Raw genomic sequence first — 18,372 nt, 5'->3', positions numbered from 1 at the left:
TATATCACCCCAAAAAGAAGAAGCTCAGGGTAGTTTTTCACTGTGCAGCCTCTTACAAAGGAATATCCCTCAACAAGGAGCTACTGCAGTGTCCTGATCTGGCCAATTCTCTTATCGGAGTGTCACAAGTCACAAATCACAAGTCACATATACCATGTCAAGCTACCTCTACCTGTATCACCTGTCCCTCAATGAGTTGACCACTCCTCCAAGGCTATATAGGTTGGCCCTTCACCCATGTGGTTTCCTTGTTGTTTCCATACCAAACACCAGCAAGAACAAAGGAAGCATGTGATGTTATTGGTCCTTTTCCCTTAAATTATGACCTTGTATGGATATGTTCAAAGAAACTGATCTTTAATTGTTTATTTAATTTAATATATTGTTGAGTATACCATTTACCGTTTGTATAAAGAGATAAAGGATGCATTAATTAAAGGGACTTAGGGCAGGATCAAGAAATAAGACTCAACAGTGACACGACGGCCGTTAGGGTAACTGCAGCCATCTGCCAAGCCGGCGCGGTAGCGCGCACGAACTCTTCAGTGCAGCTGATGCTGTGACACGGTTATTTATTTACTCGCTGTTCACGTGACTGTTTACTACAAGCCCTCCGCACATGCCTCCGCGGAACTACGTTGGTAGCATACATCTGCGAACAGCATCATGTCAAGCGACGAAGTAAGTAAACGAATGTTTATTTTAGTGTGACTTTAGGAAGACGAATTGCCGCTGATAAAACCTTCGTTTTCTTCTTGGTATTACTTTTAGTGGACTTTGTGTGGTGGTGGGTCGTTTTCCGGCCGAAGCAGAGTCCAATTACTACACATACAGTACTTGAGTCCACCGCGCTTGTCTTCTTCTGGTCTCCAAGCCGTCGAGTACGCGCATTCAGCGTCATTTGACGTCACGTCCGCCGGACTGCGCGGGAAATTCGGACCACGAATTGCAGTACATCATGCAGCACACAGCCTGTTCAAGGCAATGGGGAGATATGTGTGTGGTCTCATTCTTTTTGGTTTTGAACGCTTCATCACCCATTAGCATTAAAAGACTTAAAGTGAATGTTTATTTTTTCACAAATCCTGCCCTAAGTCCCTTTAAGTAAGTTTCAAGTTATCTGATTTACCATTATGAACTTTTGTAATGCTAAATCAGTAATGCTTATATTTTCACATCCTTTGTTTAGACTAAATCATCCGTCATATAAAAGAGTGAACAGCAACCTGGATCCTGTGTTTAAATGTGCACACCACATAAACGGTGTAGTTTTGACATGGTCCTTCGAGCCAGAGAAAACACCTATGTTGCAGAATGGATCCACATGCTGTTGCACCTGAACATGAGAGAAAGCTGGGAGGAAGGTCACAGAGAGAGAATCCCTCCACAATACAAAATTACCAAACTGAACTTCATGCCCAGCCCCCTACACAATCAACAACGTGCAGAACCTGTTTCAGGCCCTTCAGAGAATGGTATGTTGGAAGACCTAATGGGAAGAGTTGAACATTATGAACAAAGCTATTCAGAGGGGGATCTAGAGTGTGATGTACAGTCTCAGGAAGCTCACCATGCACAATACGTCAGAGGCTCAGGGCGAGAAAGCCCAATCTGGAACCTGGAATCTGGAATCAGTTTTCCCTCATGCTAATAAGCCGCAGGCCCTTCAGAATGTGAATATACCAGACCTGCTTCAGCCCCTATGAGAGGAGCCAAGCGTTTCAGCGCCAGTAACCCAAGTATTTGCCTCCTATATACCCCCAGGATGGCCCAGTGTCCCTCCTACCTACGTGCCTACTAGGCAGCCTCCTGTACCCCTACCAAGCCCACATATTCCTATTCACATGCCACCAGCCTCTTTTCGCCATGTGTTTTCACAGCAAATGCACCCCACACGAGAATCCTATGGAGTTGTCCCAGCTCAAACTGCCTATGGCCCTCACAGTCAGTTACCACTGACTCAGGGCCCTCTACTCCCATTGTCTGCAACAATCTCAAACTCTGAGCTCCTATTGAATGAAGTCCACTGAAACTCAGGAAACTTTTTGCAACACGCTCCCGATCTTACTATGGACATAAAACCCCGGGGAAAAAATGCAGAGGAAACTCCGCCGGACGCATTAATGGACGTTCCACACAACACAATCGCAAGTAAGAGGGTTTCCGGACAGAGAAAGATTAGCTTCCATGTGTGCAAACCTGTATTAGAGGTGTACAACCCTTTAAGCTGTTTTGTGACCATCTAATCCAATTGTGAAGTCCCGTTGTCAAGACTACCACTGTTTGGTTGTTGCTGGTTATTAAGGTGATTCAACCCATTTACCCAACCGCTTCTCACTTCACAGTGCAAGCCTGGTACCCTTAACCCATCACACTTAATGAAAAGTCACTCCATCGACATCTGGTAATCTTGAGACCAAGCAGGTGGCTTAAGATGTCGAACAGGATGTCCAGTAGGATTGTTCTGGCCACATAAGGCCTTTCCTCACTGGATCAGGATGCAGTTGCAACCTCAAGACAGAGGTTCCCCTCCCCTGATGTCCCCAGTCGGACTTGGTGAAGATGATGGACCCAATCTGCACTAAACTGGACCTCTGACCACTGCCGACTTGAAGGTATTGTTGGCCCAAAGCCTGGTCAGTCAGCCCTCCTGGATACCAGGTTGCTCGTCTCTGCCAAAGAAAATGTAAAATGTCTGTTGAAATGAACAACATACTATGGACCTCCCTTAACTGGCACCATCACACGCTTGCATATAGAAACCAGTAAGAGAGCTGGTAAAAAAGTAATGAGAGGTAATGTAATTATCGCAATATTTTTCTGTTTGTGTTCATTTATTAAAAATGAACAGTGTCCATTAATTTATATGAGCACAATGGTTCATATAAATGTACCAGAGTTAGCCTTTCAGACTAATTTCATCTGTAGTTTGAGAAAGGAACTTATGTGTTGCTACTATGTTGGAGTGTCTCTGTCAGGGCAAGGGCAGGTCATCAATCACATTTTAACAGAAAGTACCTCTGTATTCTCTTTATCTTCCTCGGAATCTTCTTCAGCAGTCCCCTTCATGCATACTGCACTGTAATGAGGCTTATGCATGAGGGAAAGTAGGATTTAAAGCAATACTTCATCCAAAAAATGACGATTTGTATGTCAATGACTCACTACATGTCAGCCTGAATTCTTGAAGAAAATTGGTCTCTTATATCTCCACGTTGAACGAGGACTGTACCTCCATTGATTCTCCGTTTTCGGATTCTCTGTTTACCATAGAGACATGGGAGAATCCAATATTTTCTTTCAGAATGCAAAGTAACACGTGTGCTGCGGATGCACATTGCTCCATTAGCCAGTTACTTGACTCAAGAAGATGACAGCAGGAAAATGTTCTCTGAATATCAGTCTACATGACATTTTTCACCCAATTTCAAATTGAAATTCTGCTCTTTGAGGAAAATTTGCTTTATTACAACAAATAAATAGCTTTATTTTTGTTCAAATACAAACATTCAATCTGTACTAATAACAAGTGCATCAAAATAATAAAATGATTAATCAGTTTTATTTGTCAACCTGATGATGCAGTCTTCCTGATTAATCCCTCAGAGGTTCAGACTTAAAGTGCTTGGTGTGTGATGAAGGAAGTACCGCTGATTAATGAAAGAGGTTTGTCTTCAGGTTCACAGAGAAGTCTGTCACTCATTCTGTGGAGGAAAAAATACATACATATATTTTAGCAAATTTGCTACTTTATTACAACGCTTACAACCCGCATTTATGCTAGCTAAAATCCCATACATGTAAATGTGTGACAACGCCTTGCTAAGTTCCTTAGGGTGTTGGCTGTTTTTTTTTTTAAATCATTTTATATGGGTCAAATTGTCATCTTATGGGTGTTTATTGATCAGGCAGTTGGGGTAAATGCTAGCGGTAGCTTTCACTTATTGTCATAGGTCATGGTGACCTCACAAAACATTTTTTGCCCAATTGACATGCAAGATATGACAATTTCATGATTCAGTGATTCAGTGAAGACATTGGAATGAGAACTTGGAATACAGAGAAGTATCATCTATCATCTCTATTGCATTAACATACAGTACCTGCATTTGTTCATATACCCAGTCGATGAAGTAGGTTACGTTGCCATAGACTCCTGGCTTGTTCCTCCGAGCACATTCAATCCCCCAGCTAGTATCCCCTGCCAGCCACCATACATCGCCCTCCTTGACCACCAGGGGCCCTCCACTGTCTCCCTGCAATAATACATATCTCATCTTAGAGTGTGAGTGTGTGCGTGCGTGCGTGTGTGCGTGTGTCAGTGGCGGCTGGTCAATAGAGCGCTATGGCTATCGACCATGCGTCTGACATTGAACGTAGCGTGATGGAGTAAATAACAGGCGAGTCACGGAGAAAGTCGAGAAAAGAAAAAAGGAAAGGAAAATGGTTACTCATCTACAGCATAAGGAGTTTAGGAGCTGCAGTTGTGCTGTGGCTTTGTACCAGCTCACAGGGAACATCTTCAGGGCAACTAAAAAATGTCTTCAACAGTGTCTCCTTTTACAAAAGCATTCCGGCTTTGCGGAACCCAAGAGAGGCCGTGACACGTTACACGTCATCGTGGACGGTAGTGTGATGTATTAAATAAGTGTGTGGCTGAAGATCCTAATCACAACTCCAATCACAGCTGAATCTGAATGGTGCTCCTCAACATTGAAAAGAAGGAAGACCTTCCTCGGGAACACAATGTCAGATCGTATGAATGCACTCGCCATGCTCTCTAGATCCTAGACTTGAAAAATGTGAAGTTCACATATAAAAATAAAAGATGTACAATTTCTACATGTGTGCTTAAGCATACCCTACTGGTGATAATAAGTAATAGCCCCCCCAAAGAACAATTCACCACTAGAGTGTGTGTGCGTGCGCAAACAAACCTGACATGTGTCAACTCCTCCCTGGAGTTTTCCGGCACAGATCATGGTCTCAGTGATTTGTCCATTTAACACCTGAGGGCTGTTACACGTCTCTCTGCTGTATATCGTCACCTGGGCCTGATTTAGTCTGTCAGGGGATCGCCCTGAAAAGAATTGATGTTAGCTTAGATATCGTGAAAAATTTAAAAGCAATGTTCCTTTACTTGGCCAATATTTATATATTACACTGCATTATACACTACATTATAGTCTGCATTTGACTACACACAACGTCATTCAATACACACTTAGGGTGTTTTCACACTTGTTCCGTTTCAGCCCAACAAACAATCTCAGAGCGATGACTCAGCATTTTTGCGCCTATGTGAACACTCGAAGAGAACTCGGACACCTCTGGAGTTAACCGTACTCAGACCACCTTCCGCTTCAAGTCTGTGTTGCGGTGCGCTTTACCTGGTCAACACAAAGTGCTCCTGCTTCCCTTCGCCCTTTGCCATTGTATTTTAGCCCTCGTTCAGTAAAAATATGAAATCTGAATACCAGCTTTAACGCTTTGAAGTCACGATCCATATTGTGAACAGGAAATACGTGTTGGAGTCGTCAGGAGATGGCGGTTCCTGATTGGCTAAATAACTGCGCTAACAGCTAACGACGTTTACTGAAGTCGCATTGAGTTACATTATGATGCGTAAATCTATTCAGTAAAAAATAGCATTGGGCAATATTTGTAATGTCATCATGATGTGTTCAAATGTAATCTTGTAAAATTAAGTTTCTTGTGAAAATAAACCCAGTTGTTTGAAGGAGATGTTTTCACATGAATATGAAATCGTTATTTTATAGAGAATGAATGAGAAAAAGCTCATAATGTGGTCTGTGTGGAAGCGACACTAAACATCACATCATTTGAAGGGGAAAGCATAAACCTTAATGAACTATAGTGAGAACAGGAAGAGGACTGATGCCCCATTAGAGCTGAGGTGGACCTAAACAGAACTGAGTCCTCTTTCAAATGAACCAACAATGTCAACACAAATAGAACTGAGTCCCTTTTCTGCTGGCCCACTTTTTGGTCCACTTTAAGGGGACTGAGTTTGGTTTGTTTGAAAAGGACTATATGTGAAAACACCTTTAGTGTTGCCTCACCAGATGATTGCAAGGATCCCCATCCTGTGATCCAGGCTGGATGTCCAGCAGAGATGTCCACGCCAACGTTGGGGAGACACACTGGCTTCACTATAGCTGAGACAAGTGTTGCCGTTACTAATGCAGAAATGAAGAGTTCACATCATAATTCAAATGATGATATACGACTTCTGCTGGCAGGTATACTTACTTGTAAATATCAGGGGTGTATTGAGCTTTAGGAGAGCAATGTCATTGTCGTTGGTTTTTACGTTGAACTTTTCATGACTGATTATTTTGTGAATTGTTTTGCCAGTGCCAAAGCTCATCTGAAACAAGCTCACGTCGCCCGAGTGTACCGTCCATGTTGCAGGACTGGAGTACCTGGTATGAGGTAAAATAGTCAAACAAATCTCAGATTCTTTCCTGGATATCTATCAAAAGACAGAAAACAAATATGAACAGATAAAGGCAAATGGCATGAAGGACCCTCACTTCTGGAAGCAGTGTGCGGCACCTAGGATCCAGTAAGGGCTGATAATGGAGCCTCCACAAATGTGTTGACCACGAATCTGGAGACTGACCTGCCAAGGCCAAACCCCCTTCGCTGCCTCCGTACCACCCACAATACGAGCACTGGGGGCCGCTGAACTAACGCCACATTCTGACGGCGGAGGCAAACAGTTAGACACAATTCTTTGTTTCAAGGGTTCAAGTTAGTGTTCTGTGCTGTTAGATATCTTCACGTCAGCACTGTAGTTATCCCGGTCAAAGTGATAGCTTACCTATACAGTGAAGCTTGACTGCACTGGCTGAACAACTTTGGCTGCGAATAAGAGGACAAAAATTAATATTCAACAAAATCCAGAACAAGATCATCAACATTGATTTACAAGTTTTACATTTACACAGTGGGGAAAACGATTTATTCAGCTCCCAATGGGAATGTTTACTGCTGTACGGTGTATGAAGCAGTATGTGTAGGGTGGTATACCTGTAAGAGAGCTGTGACTGTAGACGCGATGCTTTATCACCTCCAGGCTTCAGCTTCATGTATCCCCTCGAGGCCAAAGATCCTGCGCTGGTTTTGGAGTAAGACACATAATCCTGCCTGTGGGGTTGACAAACATGTGATCGGCAGTAAGAACAATATATGTACTTTAACAGTTTGATATCAGCCAGTCAATCATCCTGTGTTGAGACAACGGAGGTTCCCGACTATGAAGGCTGTAAATCTAGCATACTGTAACAAACGGATCTATCAGATCGCGTTAAGCAACTCCCCCATACGTCGGTCATGCTTTTCCTCATCCGTCAACGGACCTGTACTGTGCACTTGCATAACGCGATCCGATTGCCTGACAGATCCGTGGGCACCTGAAAAGTTGAAAGTTCTGATCTTGTTGGCATGCAAGCGGTGCAGGGGAACGGACCCACAATTCATTTCGGCAAAGCCCATTCAAAGTCAATGAGATCCATCAATAGACATGTAGTGCGAAATGCTTCCTGGGCTGAAGGAGCTTCTGGTGAACATGTATGGTTTCCACTTCCAATATTCTTGCTGATGGACTCATTTACTTGAGAATGATTCATAACCAGTTAAGAGTTCCTCGCAGTAAGTTCAAGTGTTCCTTAAAATGTAGTATGTGTCGCTGTCATCTCGGATTTACAGTATGTTTCCACTATTCTTCAGATAACTTTTGGTCGTCAATGGTCGGTTTTAGCACCATATGACAGAGACAGTCTCCATGCTTCAGTGGTGTTGACTTTCTGACAATGATACATTTCCAGGAAAACACTGAGTACTTGTTATTTAAGCATTAATTTAAAAAAAAAATGTGTGTTGAGTTTGCTACACAGTGACTGATGAGTGGAGGAGCAGCACCTGGTGTAGCCCATCTGCTCACACACTGCTCTCCCATAGTGGTCGTCCCAGTTCTCAGCACACACTGGCATCCACATCTGTCTGTCATGTGAGAAACTCTCCAGCATGAAGTTGGTCCCGTGGAGGCGAACTGTGAAGAGGACGCTTTTCAGCCACAATGATGTACACAACTGTCCGTCTGTATTGCTTTCATGTCTTACAGCACTGAGATTCATCCTCTCCGTGAAGACAGTCCTTTATACCATCACACCACTGGGAGGGGCTCAAACACTTCCCACCACTTCTGCACGGCTTCCCCAGTAAACACTGGTAGTATACTGCAAAAACACATACAGGATAATCACATGCATAAACAGGAATCTGCTGGGATGATGCACTGAATTAAGATATTTTATGCAGCTAAACCATCTTAAAATGAACTTACAGAAGTACCACAGCAAAAGAGCGGCTACTGCCAGGATAAATAGCACACACAGAGATGTGCACAGGATATATTTGCCGTGACATTTCTTTATTCCTAAGATGCAAGACAAAACAAATAGGGATATATGAATTGGATACCCAAGATTTTAATAATGTCACACATGCAACCAACAGGCTTAGCACATATGTACTGCAAACCTACAGTGGAAAAGTCTGAAAACACATAACGGTAAAACATATTCTATCTTAGCGTCATTGACTGGTGCTGTTAAGCAGCCAGGGGGGTCTGCAAGTGGTTTGGGAGGGCAGAGAATAGAGTGGTGAAGTCCCGCCCCTTCCGCTAGACTCCCATTAGTTTTTTTTTTTTTTACATGAAAAATTATCTTTAAAAACCAGAAAAAACATTATGTGAAATTCATGGCACAAATCAAACGGGACCAGCAAATAATTTCGACCTGGCCGTAGGAATACATGCATCAGAAATTCATTGTGAGGTCCCATGTACCGGACATAGAAAGGCGGGACTTCGCCACTCTATAACCAGCAGCCCCCCCACCCCCTACTTTTATTCTTTAGTATGACTTATGTTTTAGATTCTCATGAATGACTCCGTCTGTAATTAAGACTGACCTTTGATTAGTGACTGATGGAGTAACCATTCATTCATGGCTGAGTCATCCATGAGTCTTACTTGAGTTCTACATTAACTCAGAATGAACTGGGCGTTAGTTAAGCATCAATTAATGCTTACCATAATTTTTTATAATATTACCTGAAGACCAACAGGCCAAGTAAGACTGCAGCAGAAGGAAGACACTGTGAAATTGAGCATTTATTTTATTTCTCATGAATTCAGACTCTCTTGTAAAAGGTAAAATCAGAAAAAGGAAAAAGTTCCATTGTCATGGTTCGAGTTAAGTGTAAAGCATAATGATTATATGAAAGTACAGAGGATGTTTTCATTCTGGAGGTTTGACTTGTGATACAACAGAAATCATATTTTACTGTACCTTTCCTTTGTCCCGTGTTGTGTGGCATCCCAGGTGTCCCAGTGTGGTGGGTGTCGATTTTGGGAGAGACGGCAACATAGCTGGGGGTCTGCTGTGGTAATGAAGGGTACAGACCGTGTTGAGGGAGTCTTCCTTCCTCATGCTGAAAACCTACGTTGTCATATGTGGGACCATTTGCCTGGAGGTGAAGGCATGGGAATAAATACATGCTATCCATAATCCATAAACATGCAGCAAATGTGGTTAGCAGCGATGTGAAATAAAAGTGTAAAAAGAGAAAATACATGAAAACAATGAAAATGTTGATCTTACCGTGTTTTCATTCATAGTTAAACTGGTTGCACTGCCTGAGGAGGGAGATGGTTTAAGATTTGAAATAAAATGAAATGGTTCCCCCTAAGCCTGGAACTGTAGCATTCATTACAGCAACTTTCAAAAACAAAACCACGAGTTGAGCAACTTGCTCATTAGATTCTAAGGACACAAGAAAGCACATACAAATATATCATTTTCCCAACACTACTAATTCCAGGTTTTTAACAAATAAGCAACAAGAGGAAATAGGCGCTGTTCCAAATTTCAAAAACCATGATGCCAAACGTGCTCCCAAATCACACGGGTAGACCGACTTAGAGTTTACAAAAACATTCATCCACATACCTTGAAAGTCCCACAAATCCCTTCAGCACCCTGATTCTGATGTGTGTCCCTTTGCTCCCCACTTCTTTGTGTCATGTTCCCTTCAAAGCTCCATGTAATCAACAGCCAGGACCACACCTTCTCCACTGTGTGCACAAGCCAGCCTGTTGTGTGCCACTTGACCCATACACTTCAATAGTGACACAGTCCAGCAGTGATTCTCTTCCATCGAGTCAGGCTTTGAGATAAGGTGAATGACGTGAAATTAATGAGCAGAGGGTGACGTGAAAACCAGATGTAGGCATTCATTTCAGCTGGGTCATACACATACACTGGGATTTTCCACGCTCCTTTCACAATCCTGCATGTATCATTGTATAGGTCTATGGTCAATTTGTGCACCAAAACCTCTCTGATTTTACAGGACAGTCTTTGAAGTTGGAAATCGTCTCAGGCTGTCTGAGCAGCAAACATCTGCACTCAAATCTACCTTCAAGAAATCATACCAAAACCTTCAAATAACATTCAATAAAAAAACATTTCTAGAATGTGGTTGCTCTGTCTAAAAACTGCAGTACACATTGTACTTAAGTCCCACATTCAAGGGGCAATTTGTTGAAAACATGGAAATGTTAAATAAGTAACATGTTAAGCGCTGCTTCGCCACAACCTTAGCTGTTATAATCACAATGTGCCTGAGTGGAGGAATGAAAGGAGGAATGAAAGGAGGAATGAGAGAAGACAACAGGTTCCTTTCCTGGGTGTTTGGCGGACGAAGAGAAGTCATTCCGATAGAACAGAAAAAACATTTCAGTCGATTGGAAAAGGCATGAAAGACTTGGCTCTTACATTGCATATGCTATTGTCCGTGACATGTCTGCTGTGCTTAATCAGTAACAAATGGGTAAGTAAGCTTAAAGAAACTGTTGGCTAAAGGACTTTCAGACCCTGTTAATATTTAACATGACGTTTGTCAACTCGCAGAAATGAAAGAATGAAAGATTTCTGTTCTACTGGCTCAGTAGAACGTTTTAACTTGCATGGGATTGCATTGTTTGGATAAATGTCCAAAACTGACACACCACTGCATCATTAAATTAATCAAATATGAGTTATTGGAAACACAAAAGATACGCTGTGCCAGGCAACGTACCAACAGAGAACTTTTACACACACTACGTGTGTAAAAGCCTCTCACTATAACTCCATTATGCAATGATATGGTCTTCAGATGTAAATCTAATGTAGGTTATGACATGATATTACTCTGCTTTATAAATAGACTTGTGTTTAGGATTTGCGAGGGGTTCAACAAATCTGTTATTTATATGAAAACAGGCGAGTAGTGCTTCGACATTGGTCAGAGTCCACGTGTTGGTAGCGGTTCAGGGTGTTTGGGTCATACATAAAGTTTCAGCATGAGAGGTTTTGGGGGGGGGGGGGGGGGGGGGTGTAAACTGTACCATAAGAAAAATCGGAATCATTTTGGAGTATTTTTAAAGAAAACTTAAATAGGTTATTTGCTAATTATTACCTACTTACTGGTCCTTTGCACCAGTTAACTATTATTATCCTGTAAATGTATTAAAGAAATGACTGGCTCATTTATTTACTTATTGGAAAATAGCAAAGTATAATTATTAAATAATGTTTGGGGTCAATTTAAATACATTTTGGGATATATGCTGGGATTATTTAGGGGTAATTTCAAAGAAATATAAAATGAAGAACGTGCTCATCACCTACTTACCATATAATTCACTGACCTGTAAAATAAAGTATTGCTGTTTTGCATTTATTTAATGGAAACGTGTCTGGTAATGAATCCTATTGTTAAACATGCTTGTTAAGTTTTGAACACCACGAAAACACAGATCTGTCTGGTTATCCATCTGTCCATGCAGCATGGATGAGTACACCATCTAGTGGACAATTTAAAAATGGCCTTGTCAACTCTGGATTAGTGACTTTTAGATTAAGCATAATATTGAAACCAAAAGCAGTGCACCTGTTGTGGAACCAGAATTACTGCTGGTGAAACCTTTAGTGAAAGAAGACCAAGTGTTTTGATACAAACTATTTATTAGAGAGTTAAATATAAATGTGTCAGTTTCCACACAATGTGTTTTTCATCAAACAAAGGAGTGTTTTATACATCATGAAGTCATGTGACTTGAGTCTTAATTTACTGTTTGATTGAGGCCACTTGCATTGAAGTTGTAACAGAAGCATTCGTCACCGTAAAAAGGGGACTTTAGAGGAACTTTAAACTCAAAGTGCAACAGAGTGTATCAGAAAGAAACGCTTCCCATCAAGTTTCCTACAATTTCTCAATCAGAATAGATGAAGCTCCACCACCTCCATTGCAGATGCCTGCTAGCCCGTACTGGCCTGGCTTCAGGTTGTGCACCATGTGACCCACAATTCTTGCCCCAGACATCCTGACAGGAGAAAGAGAAATAAGGATTAATAATCAATTACATTTTCTATATATACCAATATTCCATTTTGCAATTATTATTCACACCGACGAGTTTCAATACTGAATGTAAACTGAAGGTAATTGTGAATTAAAGAGGAGTTGGTAAGTGAAAGGTTTTCTATGGTGGTCGGCCAAATCAACAATGATAAAGCGATCTCATGAAAACACACAGCCAGCAGAGCTTAGTAATACTAGTTAGTGCTGTTCTCCATAACCATCAACTACCGGTATTTGAAAGGCTAAAAACAAGTGATATGACGTCCATCATGTTTTGAGTTTGCTTTGCATCTGGGTCTGAAATTCATATTTAATTTTTGGAAAAGGTTACATCTTTTGGATTATATGTCTGGGCTCGGTCAGATACAGCTGATCTGTTTGCATCTTACTCTCCTGCATCAGATTCCAAAATGGCAAAAGAGAAATCTAAGAAGACAGACACGTCTGTAGGGGTCCCACTAGGCTCAGCTGCTTACCCGATGGGATGTCCCAGTGACACAGCTCCCCCGTTGACATTGACTTTAGTGGGGTCAATGTCCAGCATCTTCATATTGGCCAGCACAACCACACTGAAGGCCTCGTTGATCTCCCACATGGCGATATCATCCTTCTTCAACCCTGCTGCATTCAGGATCTGACAGACACACACACACACACACACACGTAAGTGTTAGTTTTACTTTTTTAATATAAGATATAAGAAATACATTTACATCAGGCACCATTTTTGCACTTTTCTACCGTGATAGTGAGCTTAATGTGAAGATATTCACCATTATTATCACCACAGTCATGTTATTGGAGTGCTTTTTAACCTGATTCTCCATCACCCACTTCCTAAAACACTAACAGACTGATAAATCTCTGCAACAGCGTGCAGTTAAACTCTCATCCAAATCATACCAATAGATTAATCATATTAACGGCATCATATTCTGTAGACAAAGCTATTATTTAATTGTATCCACATTTAGGTGAATGTAAGTAATCCAGACCTACTAAAACCTACACACTACACACTTATACTGACCTTTGGAACAGCAAATGCAGGCGCAATGGGGAAATCAATAGGTGCAACAGCAGCATCAGCAAAACCTATGGGAAAAAAAAATCAACATATCAATCCTGCAATTTAACAATAACAACGATCAATAAAAATGTCCCGTGTGTGTGTGTGTGTGTGTGTGGGTAAAGCCTACAGACTATCCTGGCCAGTGGAGTGACATTGAGTCTCTTTGCAGCATCTGCCGTCATTAAAACGAGAGCAGCTGCTCCATCGTTCAGTGTGCTGGCATTGGCTGCCGTCACCGTTCCTAAAACATAGTGACAGACCAAAATGAACATTAAAACAAACTGAATACTGCATAATTATTATTAAATTATCATTATTACTTAGTCTTGGGGTTGAAATGAACAAGGACATGTGAAAATGGATATGCGACTACATTTCAACACTAAACAGCAGCAGAATAGCACAACAAAAAAGCACAGTATATTATTATAATTATGGGTTATTACAGGATGGAAGGTAAGGTTTTACTAAAAGTGTCCAAATATTATTCCCCAACCGAGGTTATGAATGAGTGAAGTCACGACAGCTGCATCCCCACCGTTCTCTTTCTGGAACACCGTCTTCAGTTTGGGAACTTTGCTGAAGTCAACCCGCCTCCATTCTTCATCTTCGGAGACGACCACATCAGGTTTGCCTACAAAATCACGTGAACGTCAGATGTGCTGGACTATAGAAGTGTCACTGACCCCAGACCAACTTGCTGTACCTCTCTGGGGAATGCTAACTGGTACAATTTCCTTGGCCAGCACACCAGACTCGTATGCAGCTTTGCTACGGCTGTATGATCCGATGGCGTAGGCGTCTTGCTCCTCTCTGGTGATGTTGCTGTTCTTGGCTGTGTTTTCTGCACAGTTGCCCTGTTAAAGCAAAAAAAAACAAAAAAAACATCAAATATGAAACTGATGAAATTACACATTAAAGAAGGAATTTATAGGTCCTCCTTTGTGGTGCAACTCCTTAGGAGATCCAGGATCGGTACCGTTCCCCCAACGTTAAATACACATGTCAACTGTGGATCAGTTAGTAACTGATCCTTAGTAACCATCATACTGTGATGTAAAGTTTTACTGCAGATCGTTTATCCGCCAATAATGAGTAAAATATGTGAATGGGAAATCTAAATTAATGCTTAATGGCTGATTACATTACTAGTATTGAGAGCTAGTAACAGTGGCAGCTAACAGCTAACGTAGGAGGCATGTTAGAATGCTCTATTCAGTAAATATTAATATTGGGCAATGGTAAATTATCGTCATCCATCCATTATCAACCGCTTATCCTGATCCCAGCCTATCCCAGCTGACATGTAGAGAAAGAAAACCATTCACACTGGAGCTGAAGCAGGTCGAAGAAGCAGCCGTTTATAGAACCAACAACATGGAGAGAAGTGGACGATGCGCTTTTTCTAGTCCATTATTGTAGTTTCTCCACACAGAGCCACGACACTCACCGGTGTCTCTGAGCACCGCGGTCGTCTTTTCCTAAATCCTTTTGAGTTCTCCTTCCAACTTTCCTTAACCCTGTGACCCCCCCACCCCGAGGTCAAGGAAAAGGCGTTAGGAATAGGAGTTAGGACCAAATTTTTTGACTAGTCGACCACAGCCCTTGAGTCAGTTAACCTGTATTTCTTTGGACTGCAAGCCAGAGCACCCGGAGGAGTACTCACTCCACACAGAAGTAGTCCGAACTGGGAAACAGCCCCTATGACATCAGCATGATGCTTGAAACTTGAATAAATGTGTTGTTTAAGAATGTTTATAGAACAAATATTGGAGGTAGAATTCTAACTGCTTTAGCACAAGCTCTATCTTGGCTCAATAAAAATATTAACCACTATAGATAGATGACTAACACATTAAAAGGATATAATTTAGAATTGTTTGACCGTTTTTGGAATGAACCATCGATGGTAAAATTAAAATAAAAACAGTTATCGAGGCTTCTCAAAATGTTATATTTGCTCCCTTTTTTTCTGCTGATCCAATCCGAGACTCAAAACCGAGAACCGATCGGAACTGTACGTTTTGTTGACCCTTGAACCCCCGAGGAGGTCGACGCTTACCATGTGGAATCTGTTGTAGACATCAGTGAGTCCGTCCTTGACGATGAGATCTTCCATCCTCACTCCTCCGTAGGCTGGGGTCTCTCTGGACATTACATAAGGGACATTGGACATGCTCTCCATGCCTCCTGCTACCATCACATCCTGAAATGACACAGGCAGACATACATTTATATGAAGCCATAACTATAGACTGTTGTTAATCTCACGATGGCAATGTCCGTAATATAATAGTGTGCAAGTTATCAAACATCTTATGGGAAACAAAGTTGTCCTAGATCTTCCAGGGTTTCTAGACTTCAGCAAACAGAAGAGTGTGTGTATTTGATGCTAATGCTACCTGGTGTCCACACATCAGATTCTGAGCTGCCATCATGATGGACTTCATCCCAGAGGCACAGACTTTGTTGATTGTTGTTGCTGGAGTGCCAAGGGTTAAGCCTGAAGATACATCAAGACATGTTTTCATTAGCAAAAACAAAATAGCTAAACACATCCCTTCCCTCCCCTGTCACATTGGAGGTGCAAGCTTTTTGGTTTTATATATATATATATATATATATATATATATATATTGTAGCCTTGGTCGTAGATGCATGAAATGTGGCTTTCAGATGATAAATGTAGAGAGGAAAAAGAACAAGTAAGCTGCTCACACTGATAATAAATAATGCAGACGGAGAGCGCAAAGCACAAAAAGACGAGGACACCAGTGAAAAGGCGGTCCGAGGAGCTCGCTAGTGTGGAGATTCTTTGGATATTTAAAGTCCGACAAGAAGTCGTGCCTTACGGTAAAAAAAACAAAACAAGAGACATGATGAAAAGGAACAGCCTTTATCTTCTCCTTCGTTTACATTTGAAAGCTGCTTGAATTTTTCCTGAGGATATATACATAATGTGTTTGTCTATGTATTTATGGGTTTGTTTCCCAAATATTTAAAACGTTTTGGAATCTATACAAAACCCCCTTTTTACTTCATACCAACTCAGAGATGGCAATGCTGCTTTATGCACAATCATTTCTGATTCGTCAAATCAGCATGTTCGCAGCTGGTTGGTTCCCGCACATCAATATGTTGGTGCAATGGTAACATCTGGAACGAGGGTGAAAATCTAACAACATACCTGCTCCAAGCAAGGCTTGTCTGGTGGGGGCCTGGCCTTCTCCAGCCTGAAGCACGTTGCCCATGTAAACTTCCTTCACCTCTTCAGGAGAGATTCCTAAACACAATAAACATTAAGTCATCTCAATAAATGTACACACAGCCATATTATCTTTGATGCAGCAATCCACCAGTTTATTTGTCACAGCTGCTTTATCTGCTATATTAGCTTAGCCATGCACGCAGTGAGAATGATGAGCTGCAGTTACATCTACATGAAGGAGAAATGGACTTCTCTGTTGTGAACACACCTGCTCTGTCTATGGCTCCTTTAATGGCGATAGAGCCCAGTTTGGTGGCTGGGACTGCTGCCAGGCTGCCTCTGAAGGAGCCCATTGGAGTGCGGACTGCGCTGACAACAACGACTTCCTGAAACCACATGTTGCATTACAGGTTTGCAGTCCAAACATTGCATTGTGATTCAACTTTGTCAGTTACTTACATTGAGCAAAGGTCGAGATGTGTAGGTTCTGGAGAGGTACTTGTGAGCCTACAATGACAGACAGTGATGGGGATGAAGCAGCCTTCTTACATCAATTATATACTTCCACCCAGAATTGTATGAAGGCATTTCAGGTTCGGCTTGGAAAGATTACGTTTTAACTCAAGCAAGTAAGGTTAGAGAAGCATGCTAAACACGTTAGCTATGCTAACAACAAGGACACGCACAAGCAGTTGGCATTAGCCACGTAAAACCACATGACGTAACTTTCCCATTTAAACTGGCGTCGAGTCAATCTTATATCCGTCACCATTAAGGGGCGCATGGTCTTCGAGCAACAGCTGTGTTGTGACGTGAATGCAATGGAAGGGGGGTGTGCGAGTGCGACTGGATGGTATCAATGTTGTTAATAGCACCTTTAAAACATAATTCACCAGAACTTCTCTGTAATAGTTCTTTAGGTATCTGCTTCAAGTTGATGTTTTAATTTGCTCTCCTGATTATATCTAACACATGCTTCAATCACCCGTTAAAAGGACGAGTTTCTAGCTTTTAATAGAATAAATTGAGCTAGTTACTGTGGTGTTGTTGCTGTAATAGTTAGCATCTTTGTTTTGTTGAGAAACGGGCTTCGCTGTTCCACCGATGATGACGAAAACAGACAAAACCTGAGAGCAGTAGAGACACCACCAGAGTTCCCAGGTGTGTTGCTGCTGTACTACTTTGGTACAGGACGCAGCCAGAAGGTTAGAGGAGCTGCTCGGAGTGAACAGGCCTCGTGTTTCCAGACAAACACACTGTTGCTGCGTTCCTGCGCAATAAAACAATATGACCCACAAACCCAAACACACGGAACACACCCTCACTTACCAGGCGTTTACACAGCTGGGAGCGCATGGTTAAAAGTCCACTGGGTGACATATTCGACCGGGAGATTGACTGGACCCACTTCACCTTCAACCATGCAGCGGAGGGATATACGCATCAGCCAATCAGAGTGAGAGGTGTTTCTCCAACGTCATCGTTGGCGGGTCATTGTGGTTGTTGTAGTTTTTATTTTTCTTCTTTTCCTTTTTGGCGGTTGGCAAACAACGTGTAGGTGCATTACCGCCACCTTCTGAAATTGAGGCTGTTA

At 41.9% G+C, this 18,372-nt stretch overlaps 2 protein-coding genes across 2 annotated transcripts; both read right to left on the bottom strand.

The window, feature by feature from the left end:
- Positions 1–3,459: 3,459 nt before the first annotated feature.
- On the bottom strand, positions 3,460–10,346 carry tmprss2 (transmembrane serine protease 2). Its single transcript, XM_084028664.1, has 14 exons — positions 10,041–10,346; positions 9,693–9,727; positions 9,381–9,558; positions 8,372–8,464; positions 8,148–8,264; positions 7,948–8,077; positions 7,057–7,173; positions 6,848–6,888; positions 6,558–6,726; positions 6,274–6,446; positions 6,084–6,179; positions 4,938–5,080; positions 4,104–4,256; positions 3,460–3,704 (listed from the first exon to the last, which is right to left on the bottom strand). Exons 2-14 carry the CDS (start codon positions 9,705–9,707, stop codon positions 3,696–3,698), a joined length of 1,434 nt encoding a protein of 477 aa, XP_083884790.1. The 5' UTR covers positions 9,708–9,727; positions 10,041–10,346; the 3' UTR covers positions 3,460–3,695.
- A 1,737-nt stretch (positions 10,347–12,083) lies between these two features.
- On the bottom strand, positions 12,084–18,218 carry acat1 (acetyl-CoA acetyltransferase 1). The gene is made up of 12 exons (XM_084029152.1): positions 18,108–18,218; positions 17,238–17,285; positions 17,047–17,164; positions 16,758–16,853; positions 15,973–16,073; positions 15,633–15,776; positions 14,277–14,427; positions 14,109–14,204; positions 13,698–13,811; positions 13,529–13,593; positions 12,975–13,132; positions 12,084–12,460 (listed from the first exon to the last, which is right to left on the bottom strand). The coding sequence occupies exons 1-12, from the start codon at positions 18,156–18,158 to the stop codon at positions 12,340–12,342; spliced, it is 1,263 nt and encodes a 420-aa protein (XP_083885278.1). The 5' UTR covers positions 18,159–18,218; the 3' UTR covers positions 12,084–12,339.
- Positions 18,219–18,372: the final 154 nt, after the last annotated feature.

The sequence above is a fragment of the Eutrigla gurnardus genome, assembly GCF_963514095.1.
Source record: "Eutrigla gurnardus genome assembly, chromosome: 15".
Taxonomy (NCBI): Eukaryota; Metazoa; Chordata; class Actinopteri; order Perciformes; family Triglidae; genus Eutrigla; species Eutrigla gurnardus.
Note: the sequence above shows the minus strand (reverse complement) of the source record. Positions and strands in the feature narration are given on the sequence as shown.